This window comes from Botryllus schlosseri, chromosome 2 (genome assembly GCF_051294905.1).
Source record: "Botryllus schlosseri isolate E-star chromosome 2, Bs_hap1, whole genome shotgun sequence".
NCBI lineage: Eukaryota > Metazoa > Chordata > Ascidiacea > Stolidobranchia > Styelidae > Botryllus > Botryllus schlosseri.
The window spans coordinates 32,594,229-32,609,268 of NC_137237.1; the positions used below are offsets into that span (position 1 = coordinate 32,594,229).

General features: G+C 40.4%; 1 protein-coding gene across 1 annotated transcript in view; it reads right to left on the reverse strand.

Annotated features, from left to right (window-relative positions):
• LOC145434440 (uncharacterized) overlaps positions 1-9,548 on the reverse strand; it is a 28,707-nt gene extending 19,159 nt beyond the window's left edge. The window contains exons 1-4 of the mRNA XM_080311787.1: positions 8,486-9,548; positions 7,364-7,479; positions 4,955-5,052; positions 2,296-2,399 (exon numbers count right to left, since the gene is read on the reverse strand). Coding sequence (XP_080167913.1) covers positions 2,296-2,399; positions 4,955-5,052; positions 7,364-7,479; positions 8,486-8,672 — 505 coding nt within the window. The 5' untranslated portion in view covers positions 8,673-9,548. The remainder of the gene's footprint in view (positions 1-2,295; positions 2,400-4,954; positions 5,053-7,363; positions 7,480-8,485) is intronic.
• Positions 9,549-15,040: the final 5,492 nt, after the last annotated feature.

Genomic DNA, 15,040 nt, shown 5'->3' on the forward strand with positions numbered 1-15,040 from the left:
AACTCGGTTCTTAGAAACTCAAACAGGAGATCAGAATCAGGAATCTTATCGGCTTCGATCAAGGGGCTAGTTTTTCTGATCCAACGCTCATGCAACGTACCAGGCAACTGGGACTCTAGTACCTGTGTAAAGAGTTGGTCCCAAGAGACGTCATACTGCGATAAAATGGCCCTTTTAGCATTAGCGGCATCGAGAAGTTGTCTGACTTTGTCGATCTTAAATTCTACTTTCTCACCCTGTAGTAAGCCTTCGATGTGATTTCTCACGATCGCTTGCTTCTTTCCGTACCTTTTAAGAACGGCATCTACTGCAGGCTCATAATTCACTGCCGCCGAGGGGAAACCATTGAGAAGGCCGGATGACGAACCTTTAAGAGCTGCCTTTAAATACGAGATTTTGTGAAACGGACTGACCTTTGGATTTTTGTGAACCAATGGCTCGAACGACTCCCAAAATGCCGGAAAAGTCAAAATATCGCCATTGAATGTAGGCGGCACTATTCCACTCGGGAGGGATCCAGCAGCTTTTTCCGCTTCTTCGGCAGCTTTCAGCGATGAAGACTTGGATTTGGCTAGAGTAATGTGTACAAAATAAATTTCTTTTGATCTTCTCATGCCATCAATGATTTCGGTCTTGAAATCACCATCGTCAAGCTGGTCGACTTTTGAATCCACGAATGCCTTGAGATCGGTCATTGATATTTCTACCGACCGTATGAAGACCTCAATTTCTTCGACGAAGGTGGAATGTGCATGTTTCTTCTCCAGAGCTTGCAAAGACTCTAAGAGGTCAGCATTCATGCGCCTGAACTTCTTTATAACAACCTCGTGTAGACATGAATGTTCACTTCTTGCCGATGAATGGTTATCGGACTGCTGGCGAATTTCTTCTAATTTATCGGACTGCTGGCGAATTTTTTCTAATTGCAGTCTGAATCGTCTTTCGGATTCTTCACGGTCTTGGGCGTGTTTCTGCTTGATCTCCTCGAGCTGCAGCTGAAACTTACGGTCAGAAGCTTCCCGATCTAATTGCTGCTGCTGCCGATGGAGATCTAGCTGATGCTTCATCATCTGAAAAAGCATAACCAGTTCAGATGATGTACTCTCGGTGGTGCTCAATGGAGAGGGCTTCGGTTCTTTCTTTTGTGAAGGTTTGTCGGAATCTCGGATTTTCCCTAATCGGTCCGTCAATACAGCTTCGCTCCCACTTGTAGCTTCGCCAAGTTCTTGTAATTCGGGTCGTAAATCGTCGACCGTCATCTTAGCTAATGGCTTCCAAGTCGGTGCCAAGGTTGGAGACTTGGGGGATTCCGATGGAGACTTCACAAACGACATCGTTCAATTGAATATAAAAACTATGTAAATGTAGCAGATTTAGTGCCAAGCAGAGTCGATCGAACTTCGTAGCGCAGCAGAGTCTTGAATGTAGACTAATACCATGCGGCGCCTGAATTGAAGAACGTATCGACAATATCGGCTTTAATGGGCGTTCTTGCGAATTGTTCCGACGCGGCACTGAAATCAATGAGTGGCGCTTTATCAGGTGTCGGGATCCTGTCTGCTGCACACTAAATCTGGCAATCTTGGTACTAAGCAAGCGTTGCGTATCTCAAATCTCTTCTGTTTCAAATACAAGCAGTCCAAAACATACAATACGGAATAGCTTGTTCAGAATATAGATACGTTAAATGGCGAGATTCGCAAGATTGCTTGCTCGTCCGATAGCAGTCGAAATAGAGAGAGAAATAACAGCAACAGAGCAATATAAAGGTAAACGAGAACGGACGGCGCAACAATTAAATTAACCAATCATCAACCAAAACAGAACAATTAAGACTTGTCGAAGAAAATAACGGAATGCAGTTGAATTAAACTGACTCACTAAAACATCCAAACTGATTAACTAAAAACATGACTCGTCAAAACAATACTATTCAATTCAAACATATCCCACAACAACTTCCTACTTCAAAAAACGCAAATGTTCAAAAAGTAAGTAGTGTCATATCTAAAGCAAAGTATCGCAAAGTAGTATATAAACCACCACCATCTGAGTAAAGTGAAAGTAGGCAAAACCTACTCGAGTACTCCGTCAAAGTGGACGTACCTCGTTATTGACGACCGCTGCACACTGAAAATGAACCAAGCGTGCTTTTTTCTCATTTATAAAGTCACTTGTTGATACATTAGCTTCTTAGTTTTATCATATCGTAAGGTAAGCATCTAATCTCGGCACATTTTATTAACAGACAAAATATCAACATCCAGTCAGATGAAGTTTTGAGGTTTAAAGTACCTGTTCTATTCACACCTTCGACTGCGTTACGTGAACGTTCTCCCATCGTTCCGTAGTCCGTATTTTGCTGCAATTCGGACGTATCTTGTACGGCATCCAGATGTCTGAGTCAGTAATGAGTGGAATTCACATGAAGTATTGATTTTATGGGAAGGACATAGTCACTATGATGACCATGCACTAACGAATCGCGAGTTACATGCGATGGGCCATACATTTCATTCCTAAGCAATCGGTTCGTCCGCTCTACACGAAGTCTTTAGTGGGCAAGAGCAAAATAAAGTGAAGACTGGTGAAGGTAGATATATTAGGTAGGGATGGTGCATGCGAACCCCTGAAAGGCTCAGGTTCGTGTGGACGCGAACCTTTCTGAAAGGTTCTGTGTGAATTGCTAATTCCAACCCCGCATATGTCACTGAAGTGATATATTAATGTACGTAGACTGGGGCTGTTCAAAAATAACTACTTTTCCCGGATTCCAACCATTCACTGATTAAATTGTCAGGTTACCTTAAAAAACGCTGCACACCAAATTTGGTTCAATTCTAACAAGTATAGGACTCCGCAGATCCAATTAAAAATTTCAATTTATTATAGAAAATTATTAAAATAAATTCAAATTGTTGAGCTGTCTTCAAAGACGATGCAAAACAAATTTGACTCGATTCCAACCAGTAGAAGCGGAGTTATTTCAGTTTTTCGTTGATAATCCTCGGATGCCACTATACTGAAATATATGCTGACTTTTTAAACATCACAAAATGTATTAACTGGAGCAATCAAATGCTATAATAATCCCATAAAATCAATATTTTCCGTCGCTTTGCCAACAATTTCGACGATGAATGGCAAGGGAATGTAAGCTTGCGCCTTAACATTCGAGGCCAGACCGGACAATTTATTCGGAGTACGACTATCGAGCAGTTGGATCCCGAAAGTCTGCTTTATTTTTTACAGTAGACAACGACCAATTTTTTTATATCAATTTCAATGATTGGTGGAATAAGCCTCATTCGCTGACTACTTACATGTACTGCGTATTTCGTTCTTGATGTTATGTGATTGCGGTGATTGCGAGTCAAGCTCACAGCAGAATCATTAAATATTCACAACCGGAAAGCTGAAAATTTCGAGCAAACCTTTGTAACATAGTTAGTAAAATTTTTGGGATTGGTTAGTAGGGCCGGGCAAAATCGAGTACCTGAGTGATTCGATTCTGAATCACGTAATATGCTTCTAGTCGAGTCGAGTAATCGAGTATCACTCATTATGACGTCATAACAAAATCTGATATGTCAATATGTACCTTTTATGCGACCACAAAGAATGTAATGTCTGTTATCCGTCACATTAAAGATACTTTGGTATTTTTTCGACCCTACCGATTTCATTGCACTTGGTGACAATGTTGTAGGATGATCATGATTTCGGAAATGTGCTGTTCCCAGTAACGTTCGTAGCTTTGTACTATATGTTTCGTACGCTACGATACGGCCAGTCGGCCAAACTAGGTTTCAAGGGTTCAACAGTGAAAATTATACCATCAAAACTATAATTCTCGATGATAAAATAACTTTCAGTGGCGATGAGCGTATAATTTCAGTACTCGAAAAAAATCGTCTTTCACTACTCGACTCGTATCATTAAAATTAACACTCGATTCAGATTCGAGTACTCGAATCATTGTGCCCATCCCTATTGGTTAGGTGTATGCTCGTTTAGTGATAATTTGTTATGCTGCCAGCGCCTCGCAGAGAGTGGCCTGAAGTTGAAATGCAAAGAATTTAGACCATAGATGTGATGGAGACGCGATAAATTGTAATACATGAAAAAGGTTTACAGTGCAGAACCTACCAAGGTTAGTTTGTGAACGTGAACCTCTCAATTTCTGAGTTTCACATACAGAATGCGAACGGGAACCTCACGTTCACACCATCCCTAAAATTAGGTTCAAAATAAAATTATCAATATAGCTTCTCGACTTTTGTAATGACAAGGAAACATGCCATTATGTCACATGTATATCCTGTAAATGATCGCAATCCATAGCCAAATAATCCAAAATCTAATACCGCCTTCACATGCATGATATCATGATGATGACGACTTAATTGTGACAACCATTATTTGAATATTCATGGGGCTTTTCATCATCGATCCCATTTTAAATGCAGCGTCATGAAAAGCATTAGACATGTAGTGAGCCCAGTAACGAAGTACTCTACTTTGAATTTGGTAAAGTATAAAGTAGGTTTGGGATGTGCTTGCATCACTTGTTTGAATGAAATCGTCATGACAACCGGGCGAACCGCCCATCCACCACGGTTACTGGATATAGTTTTGAAAATTACACCCATTTGTAGTTTCGTTGATCATTTTCTAGTAGCGAAGATGTACCCTACAATTTCGAAAGTACTCGCCTCCGATTAAATGCTTAAAGTATGAGAGCAAATACTAGATTAGCGACAGTAACTACGTTGAACACCTCCGCGTATGTGATTCGGAAGACGATAAAGTGAACAATAGGGCTTCAGGATGATCAATTCATTGAATCGATTTCCCGCGCACAAATCATGGATTAGCGGTACTACTTTGTTCTTTCATGTGCATTATTGAAAACAATTTTATTTAATATGCGATTCAAGAAGTTAATACTAACTGGCGTATTCCGATAGCTTCTGAAAACCCATCGGGCGATTTGGATAGGATAACTCGGGCATACTGAAGCACCTCCGTCATCTGGTGAATCACGACCACCTGCAATTCATAATGTCTCTTTTTAAAGCAGTAATCATTTCTATTTGCGTAGCAGTAACGCCGTACTACTCGTATACATGCAAAAGTAGAAATTCTCAATATGTGTAAAAACTGGAATTAATACAAGTGGAAAAGGTTCTGGGAATTACTTGACTAAGTAATTTCAAAATGTACATTTGTTCGAAATGTCGCACAGTTCTATCGTAAGCAGTGGGCGGGGATACTTTCAAAAGTACAGGATGCATCGTAGCGACTGAAATAAAATTACTAATGACTCAAAGATGATGTGTAGTTTCCAGAGGTGGTCAAAGTAGTCAAGAAATCTACTCAAGTAGAAGTAGAAGTAGCGACGAAAAAATCTACTCAAGTACGAGTAGAAGTACTTCTTCCATGAGTAACCTAAAACTACTTGAAGTAGAAGTAGAATTGACCGACTTTAAAAGTACTCAAGTAAGTAAGTAGTTGTGGAAACGATCCTAATTCGTTCACATGGATTGTAAAGAGGTGCAAATTGAGCTATGCGATAGGTGACGAGCTTGATTCATATTGATGCATACCAGCAGGTATCCAATTTTCGATAGCATAAGCATTTGTCCACATCATGGGAGGAAAATGATAGTATTGATATGGAAATGCGATGCTAATCCTCTGTCTTCTCGAACAGCACGTTTTTGAAAATAGCATGGTATGGCGCCATTCCCCATGGCCCGTAGTTTAGTCGAAGAGCAATACGGGAAGTTGTATAGGATACGTTGTAAACACTTTGCGCGATTAGTAAACGTTAATAAAAAATATGGTGGACCGTAAAAATGCCATATTGTGTAGCTTTATTTCCAGAAATTAAAGGCATTACTACACGTGCTTTTATACTTCAACTTTATGTTATCCAGACAAAAGAACTGATATTAATTATAACTCAAAGTATATGATACTGGGAATTGAAAGTGAATTATAAAAAATACTTCTAAAAGCAGAACATGTATTTCATGTTTTTTGACTGTATGTTATTACATTCGTGTGTGACTGTGTGCGCACTGCGCAGCGTGCGGGAGTAGAGCTTACACGTAAGTTCGTCGTAGCGAGAAGACTTGCATTATCGGCATTTACCATGTACCCAACCCTAATGAATTGATATATTGGTAAATTTGGGGTACCTGGCTAATCGAACGCCTGAAAATCTTAATTATGGATTGCACCGTGTGTTAATTGATCAGAGAGAAGCAGTCATGGCGACGGCTGCATGACAACGCTGTTCTCAAATCAACATTGTTTTCGTCATTATCGGCGAGAAATGGCTTTGAAATGACATAGCTGTCGTTAAAATACATCCATTAAAAACAATTCATTCCTTGCATATGTGGACAAATGGGCGAATAATGTATCGATTCAGCAATCCGGCCCGCCAAGTACTTAATTTTCCTATATCCGGCCCGCCGACTGGAGAAGTTGCCCGCCCCTGACCTAAACTATATTCTCCGATACTTTCGTGAAATCATACTGGTCACCCCGCATCCACTGAGTGCGAAGCGCGACGAAAATTCTGGGCTTTACTAAACTTTGATGAAAATTAAATGTTGATACTGCGGGAAAACAGCCCCGAAATTCCTCAGGCTATCTTCCTGATTGCAAGATTGAACTACTTCTACTTGACAAACTGTCAATAGCGAAAAGTAAGTAAGTAGATCACAAAATATTACGAAGTAGAAGTAGAAGTAGCGAAAATCAGATCTACTTGAGTAAGTACCAGAAGTAGAGGAAAACTACTTGGGTAATTCGAAAAAGTAAAAGTACTTCGTTACTGACCACCTCTGGTAGTTTCCGAAAAACTAATCCGTTACAATGATACAGGCCGTTTTCACCCGAACTATATTACAATCAACCATACGAATGATGCAAGCCAATTCAAAAACGACTGCCAAATTACAAAATTCCAATTACAGAAATATTTTGTTGAGCCGATAGCAGACGATAGAGACAAAAGTAAGACCTTGCTATCATTAGCAACTTATTTAACGTCCACTCGCAAATAAAGTTGTATCCAATTGCAAGTGGACGTCAGATAAGGTGGGAAAGCCACAAAGGTCGTATGTTTATCAATTATAAAAAGTTGGTAGTTTTGTTTAAACAAGCGTCAAGTAGAATTAGAAGTAGTTTTAAAACCGTTTAAGTAAGTAGTGCATGCAAGCAATAATACCTACTTGAGTACTTTAAAAATTTCGAAGTAGCCTACTTCTTCACGGACCACATCGGACTAAAAGTAACAGACCCAATGGACCTTGAATTAGCATAAATGCAATAGGGTTTCACCAACCTGTATGCCGTAATTAAGTGAAAATGTGACGAGAAAAGGGTAAAAGCCAGACTTATCGAGCGTGTCCGGTAACCCGAGAATTCCCCCGCCGAGTAACATGGACAAGCTGACGAGATCTGAAAAGCTATACAAATTATTTATACAGTCATTGGCTGGAGAAAGACAGTAGACATCCGAGTTCGGTACTTCGAATGATTAGCCCAGCCGAAAGATATATGGGTTTGCCAAAAGATTTCTGATAAATGTATAAGAACACTACATTACTGCTGTACATGATGCTGTTAGTTCATGCAGTATACTTCTACGATTTCGGATTACTCGAGTAGGATTTATCTACTTACAATATCTATGCTCATAAGTAGTAATGTTTCAGATTACTCCATTTTACTTGCATTCTGCAAGTAGTTGAAACACGAACACGTTTTGAAATTCGTTACTTCCTCTCGAGATTGAGTGTTCAATTAAGTCATTACGGTCAACTCTACAGTGGGAATCGGTACACGAGTAAATATAGAATGACGCTAACCTTCAGCATAAATATATAATATCAGAAACATGTATAGCACGGATTATGAATGGTTCGAACGTTGGTGTTCGGTATGCAAACCTTAATCATTCAGAGACTGGTTTTCAACAAAAATTAACATAGTTTCTATCATGTGAAACTTTTTTTAAAATATCACTATTTATGATCAATATTCTTGAATTTTAAATTCCTAGCACGCACTGCTTCAAGGTGACGATATGGCAGGAAATTGACCGTGAAATTATAGTAATTCTGGCGTTATTTCGACCTGAATCGACCTCGCTTCCGTCGTTATTATGTGCTTGGCCCGGGAATGAGCTATTGCGAGATCATGAGTCTGTCTTTGCGCGCAGTGCAGGACTAGATTTGCAAGATGCAACAGAATCGGAAATCAGAAATCATGATACGAATATCGGCCATCAGGCCTAACATGACCACTGATGTCGAAACAAAATGATCACAACGTACGCGTTCATGTGTACGACGAACCGTTCACAACCACGCTACCTCACACATCCAAACCTGACTCGTGTTTGCCTTATTTCTATGCGCGCATATCACTGCAATATATGCCAAGCACAGAATGATGCGCTTACATGCCTGTGAACCCTGCAGATAAAGCTTTCCATTACTCTTCCAATCAAAACGTTCCATCACCATGATAACTTTTGACGGCCAGGATACACAACTCAATATTATCGCACATTCGTAGCGCGGCTGCTGAACAGCAATTCGGTTTGCAATGGATGAGCGTTGCAAAATAATAAAGTATCGACACAACATTCAATTAGGTGACTCAAGCCGTAGGCAAAACACTTGTGCATCAAGCAAGCGGAAATAGCTGTTTGGTCGTATTGCATTGCTTTATCCCATCGACGGAGTTACGGAACACTTAAATTGTATTCATCTCGGGACGTGACAAATGTAACTGAATACAGTCTCACAAAACCCAGTTTTCATACGTAGATTTGGTTGCGATGTCAGATGCGTTTATAGTTGTTAATAGGAGATGGGTTTCGTTCGAAATGACAAGAGGAATCGGCGTGACGACACGGAATGAGAGAAGGCGATAGAAAGAGATGATATTCATTTCCGCCTGCACTATCAAGATGCTTTGACGACGGAGATGCGATACGACCTTTCAGTAAAGTCTTCCTGTCTGCCCCTCGTTTTTATCTCCTCTATGCTATCCGTGTATGCTGAGCACCTAGCAGGATAGCCGCGGATGCCAGTTTTCGAGTCTTTGGTCTGACCCGGCCGGGGATCGAACCCACGACCTACCAAGAAGCCGGACACATCACCATTACACTATCCCGCTTGACTGATGGCACTACAAATAATGCAATTTTCGAAAACTCATACTGATACAGGGTCTATTTTACCCTCGCCAAAATGATGCAAACCAATCCAAAAACTACTTTGTCTTCGGAAAACCCAAAATGCGTCATTTTGCGCCAATACGTAGGCTATAAATGGAGGTATAGTCTGACAATATGACTGCTTGATTAAGTGATGAAAGTAGACACAACCTACTTAGTACTTCTAGTACTAGTACATGTACTTTATTGCTGTCCGCCTCTCTGTTACCGTATACTGCATAGTCTTGGGATGGTGTGAACGTGAGGTTCACGTTCGCGTTCTGTGTGCGAACCTCGGAAAGTTAGAGGTTCACGTTCATAAACGAACCTTTGTAGGTTCTGCAATGTGAACCTTTTTCATGTAATACAATTTTTCAAGTCATTGGAACATCTTTGGTTTAAATTATTTGCATTCCAATATCGAACCACTCTATGCAAGCGTTGGCAGCCTACAAAATCAAAACTAAACGAGCATGCACCTTGCCAATTTCGAAACTTTTACTTGCTTTGTTACAAAGGTTTAATCGAAATATTCAGTTTTCCGATTGTGAATATTTAGTGACTCTCTGCTGTGAGCTTGACCCGCATTCACACAACATCAATACCAAAATACGTCACTGTCTAATGTAAAGAAATCCAGCAGGCGTACGGGATTCACATTGATTTGATGTAATTATTGTATCATACAAACAAATCTGTGCGATTGGGGTGTCGGCTACTGTATAACTTGTTTGTTGGGTAATATCGGTAGCAAGTATAGAAACCCGTTTTACACACCGATGAATATCGATGCAGCAATAGTCAGACGAATAATACATTGTCCGGTCTGGCCTCGACCGTTAAGGCGTACGCTGATATTCCCTTGCCTTCCTCGTCGAAATTGCAGGCGACGGAAGATATTGACTTTATGGGGACCATTTTAGCACTTGATTGCTTCAGTTGATCATTGAATGACCTTTAAAAAGTCAGCATGTACTTCAGCACAGTGGCATACTGTGGCCTGAGTTGTCGCTACGTTTCGTGTACATTAACCAGAGGTGGTCAAAGTAGTCAAGAAAGCTACTCAAGTACCAGTAGAAGTAGCGACGAAAAAAACGACTCGAGTACGAGTAGAAGTACTTCTTCCATAAGCAACCTAAACCTACTTCAAGTAGAAGTAGAATTCACTGACTTTAAAAGTACTCAAGTAAGTAAGTAGTTGTGAAAACGATCCTAATTCGGTCATTATGGATTGTGAAAATGTGCAAATTGAGCTATGCCAAAGGTGACGAGCTTGATTCATATTGATGCATGCCAACAGGTATCCAATTTTCGATAGCATAAGCATTCATTCCCATTATGATAGTATTGATATGAAAATGCGATACGGTATGGAAGCATACTTCTTCGCTCCGAAGACATATCTGAAGAAAGTCGAGACTATTCGCAATCAATCTCTTCGTATATGTTGCGGAGCGATGGTCAGTACACCAATTTCTATAATTGAAATTGAATGCAATGATATGCCTCTATCCCTCCGGCACTTGTATCTGTGTTTAAAATATAGATATTGTCTCAGCACCCAACAAAATCACCCAACTAATTCGATATTGCAAGAATCATGGGAAGATATATACAGCTTAATAAATGAGAGATTTTCAACCTTTCGATCCTTAACCAGTGGTGCTGACCTTCGCGATTTGCACGCAACTGGGCAAGTCATATTAGAAAACCCTCCGTGGATTGCTCAAGAACCTGATGTAGACTCATCATTGACAAAATCATTTGGCAGAAATTCCCCTGCAGAAATTGTTAAGGTGGTATTCCGGGACCATATTTTCTCGAACTACAGTGATCATACACTTGTATATACGGATGGTTCGAAGACATTGTCAGGATGTGGATATGGCGTATAAATTCCTCGGTTGAATGTAAAATTGTCTGCGACGCTTCCAAAATGTTTTTTCAATATTTTATGTAGAGTTGCATGCCATCAAAGATGCATTATCATGGGTTGAAAGGAACACACAAAGTAAAATTGCTGTGACAGTTTGAGTGCCCTAACCGCCATCGCCAATCGTGGATCGGTCAATGACTACGTTTATTAGAATATATTGCGGAACTTCGAAATAACAATAAATCAATCACGTTCATCTGGATACCTGGGCATGCCGGTATTCGTGGCAACGAAATCGCCGATCAATTAGCCAAAGACGCTGCGTCAAGAAGGGATGAAGGGAACAATCACTTATTACCTCTGCGTGATGCACTGTCCGTATTAAGACACCATTGTAGATGCGAATGGGATCAGATATACCAAAGCAGTGAGACCGGAAGAGCGTATAAGAATCTGCGTCCATTAATTACCGACGATATAGCTCAAATTGGAACACGGCGAAGAGATGTAATTCTACTGAGATTAAGAAGCGGCCATTGCAGACTGAATCAACATCTGCATAAGATCCGTTGTTCTGAGACTCCACTATGTCAGCAATGCAATGCAGAAGAATCTGTAGAGCACTTTTTATTACATTGTGAGAGATATCAACATCAAATGAGACAACTACATCATGCTGTGCGAGTGAGCCGAATAAATTGGGAGTTGAAAGACGTTTTAACAGATCCAACGATATTGGATAATGTTGTACAGTTCGTGATATCTTCGGGGCGACTTATATAGTATAGCAAATACATGTTGTATATTCATTTGTATAACCAAATGTCGTGTTTGTATATTGTCTGCTAGCTCCATATATTGAATGTGCATGTTGGTATACCAATAGAACTGAGCGATGCTGTATATATTTCGATAATGTAAATTTACTGTAAAAACAAGTATAGAAGTGGCGCGCAAAACCTGTGTCGTGATAAGCGCCACTATCACGATTTTTACTTATAATAATAATAATAATCCTCTGTTTTCTTGAACAACACGTTTTAGAAAATAGCATGGTACGGCGCCATCCCCCATATTATAAGCCCCGTAGTTTAGTCGAATAGCAATACGTAGAAGTTATATAGGATACGGTGTAAACACTTTGCGCCATTAGTAAACGTTGATAAAAAATATGGTGGACCGTAAAAATGCCATATTGTGTAGCTTTATTTACAGAAATTAAAGGCATTACCACACTTGCTTTTATACTTCAACATGTATGTTATCCAGACAAAAGAACTGATAACAATTATAACTCAAAGTATATGATACTGGGAATTAAAAGTGAAATATAAATACTACTTCTAAAAGTGGAACATGTATTTCATGCATTTAGTCCAGAAGGTTTCAAAGGTGGTACGTTAAAACAGCTCTAAAAGTAAAAAAAGTCAAGAGTCCACTTTTCCAGATGGACATGCTAGATTACGATATGACAAGTACATGCTAGATTGCGAAACATCAGTTTCAAACGTTATGATGAGCCATATATGCTGTGATGAATTATTTCATATGGGCGAAGGGCGACAATATGGTGTAAACGGAAGCACGCCAACCCGCTACCTAAATTATATTCACCGATACTTTCGTGAAATCACACTAGCCCCTCCGTATCCACTGCGCGCGAAGCGCGACGAAAATTGTTGGCTTTACTCAACTTTTATGAAAATTAAATATTGATACTCCGTGAAAACAGCCCCAAAATTCTCAGGCTATATTCCTGATTGGGAGATTGAACTACTTCTACTTGACAAACTGAAAATAGCGAAAAGTAAGTAAGTAGATCACAAAATATTGCGAAGTAGAAGTAGAAGTAGCCAAAATCGGATCTACTTGAGTACGTACCAGAAGTAGAGAAAAACTACTTGAGTACTTTGAAAAAGTAGAAGTACTTCGTTACTGACCACCTCTGACATTAACATATCACTTCACTGAAATGTAGGGTCGGAATTTGCAATATGACGCCACGTGATGTCGTAAGGTTCACGTTCGCGTTCACACAGAACCTTTCACAAAGTGTCGCGTTCACACGAACCTGAACCTTTCAGGGGTTCGCACCATCCCTACTGCACACCGTACCAGGGCATAACGAGAACGGATACATTCTGATTTGTATATTGAGTTTCTAGATGGAAACCGTATCCAAACTGGGTTAGCGATCGCATTTCATCGTGCCGGATTTCGGTCCGGATCGCCAAAAATATGCTCCGTACATCTGCGCCATATATATATATTAAAAATAGGAGTACTTAATCCAGGATTAACTTGTCAGGTTTGTAAATATGCTTGCTACGCCTTCCGCAATTGAGTGTTTTCCTTGAATAGCTAACTGTATTCAAAGAACTTGCCGCATCGCTCAAGAATAAAACATTCTTTTCTAATAAGGTCGTGATAATGACCGCCATAAATTAAAACACTTGACATTGGATTGACATCTCACACTGTGGTGCACGTAACCTTGGAAGTTATGTGCACCACGGCACGGATTCGTATTGATCTCGTGACATTAACTAGCTAAAATGGGGAAGCGAGTGGCACAGTTGGTCAAGCCGCCATCGTCACGACACCAATAGTAGTGAATTTTGCCTATCTTATATCTGTCGGAGGTTTATCTGGGCTCCTCATTGCTAACCTCACTGCCATTGGCAGTGTGCCAAAAGCCCATAGTGACCGCGGACCGAGACAAGCAGTCGGCCGCAGGGACGATGATACGGGCGCATGAAAGACGAAAGTGACCGGATGGTGGAAGAGTGCGAGCGTGAAAAGACGCCCCAAAGATTACGAAAAGCGAAGAAAATGATCGACAATGACCATTACACATGTTACAGTCATGGCACACATGACCTTAATAGGCGACAAGCGCCACTGCTGTGTCAATAAAATAAACCAACTAACTAACTAAAAATTAAGCTCGGAATGCTGATCGATCTCTGTGCTTTCTCACTTTCTCTCTCCCTCTCTTTATATATATATTATCTCCATCCGATCTTTGCCGGTTCGCTGATAGCTGTTATATTGACGCGGCCATTCAGGCATTCGCCATATATTATGTGCAATTGAGCACCTCCACGGTTGTGAGATCTATACTTATTTTTATTCATTGCACGGAGAAATCATCCGTTTAGAGTAGGCTATAGTGACTGGTAGCAAGCAAAGAAGGTTATTCATATTCGAATGGAGTTTGATCAGTCTCATCTAACGAAATCAGCGCACCACATATGCAACTGGCGGAAACGTAGAAAAAATTGAAAATGGTAATGCACAAATCTATGACCAAACATATGTGATCTACACGATCTATAGATCGTGGTATAGAATGCCCTCGGCAATATTTCCTTTGCGTGTTAACGGCCGATAATCCAAGATATAATATCGTCAAGTGCGACGAATGAATAGAATATCAAAGTCATAATGACTGTAGCGGAGGTAACTCGCGGATTTCAAATCAATGTCGATGCGTCGAACTTTTCAGACATCACAGCAGGCATCCAGAAAAATGGAATCACTCCTGAGATCAAAGCCCCACTTCACGACACTAGTCTTCCAAAAATTTCTAGGAATTCTGTAACGAACAGTCCAAATTAAATGAAGCGTGCTTCAATTGAGATCGGGCTGGGTATGATTTAGAAAAGTGGTTCCCAAGTTGGGCGACCCCCCCCCCTCATAGAGTGGGAGATTTTGAAAAACAATGGTGGAAAAGATCGAAGGTGGCGACTGGGGGCGAAATGTTACAGGGACCAGTGAGATATATTGAATTTACACAGCCAAAAAATGCCCGTGTAGACGGCTTATTCTGCATATGGCGGGAATGTTGACTAAATAAAAGGTCCACTCAACGGAAAGTAGAACCGAAAACCGGTTTTTCGAGCACCTACTTGGAA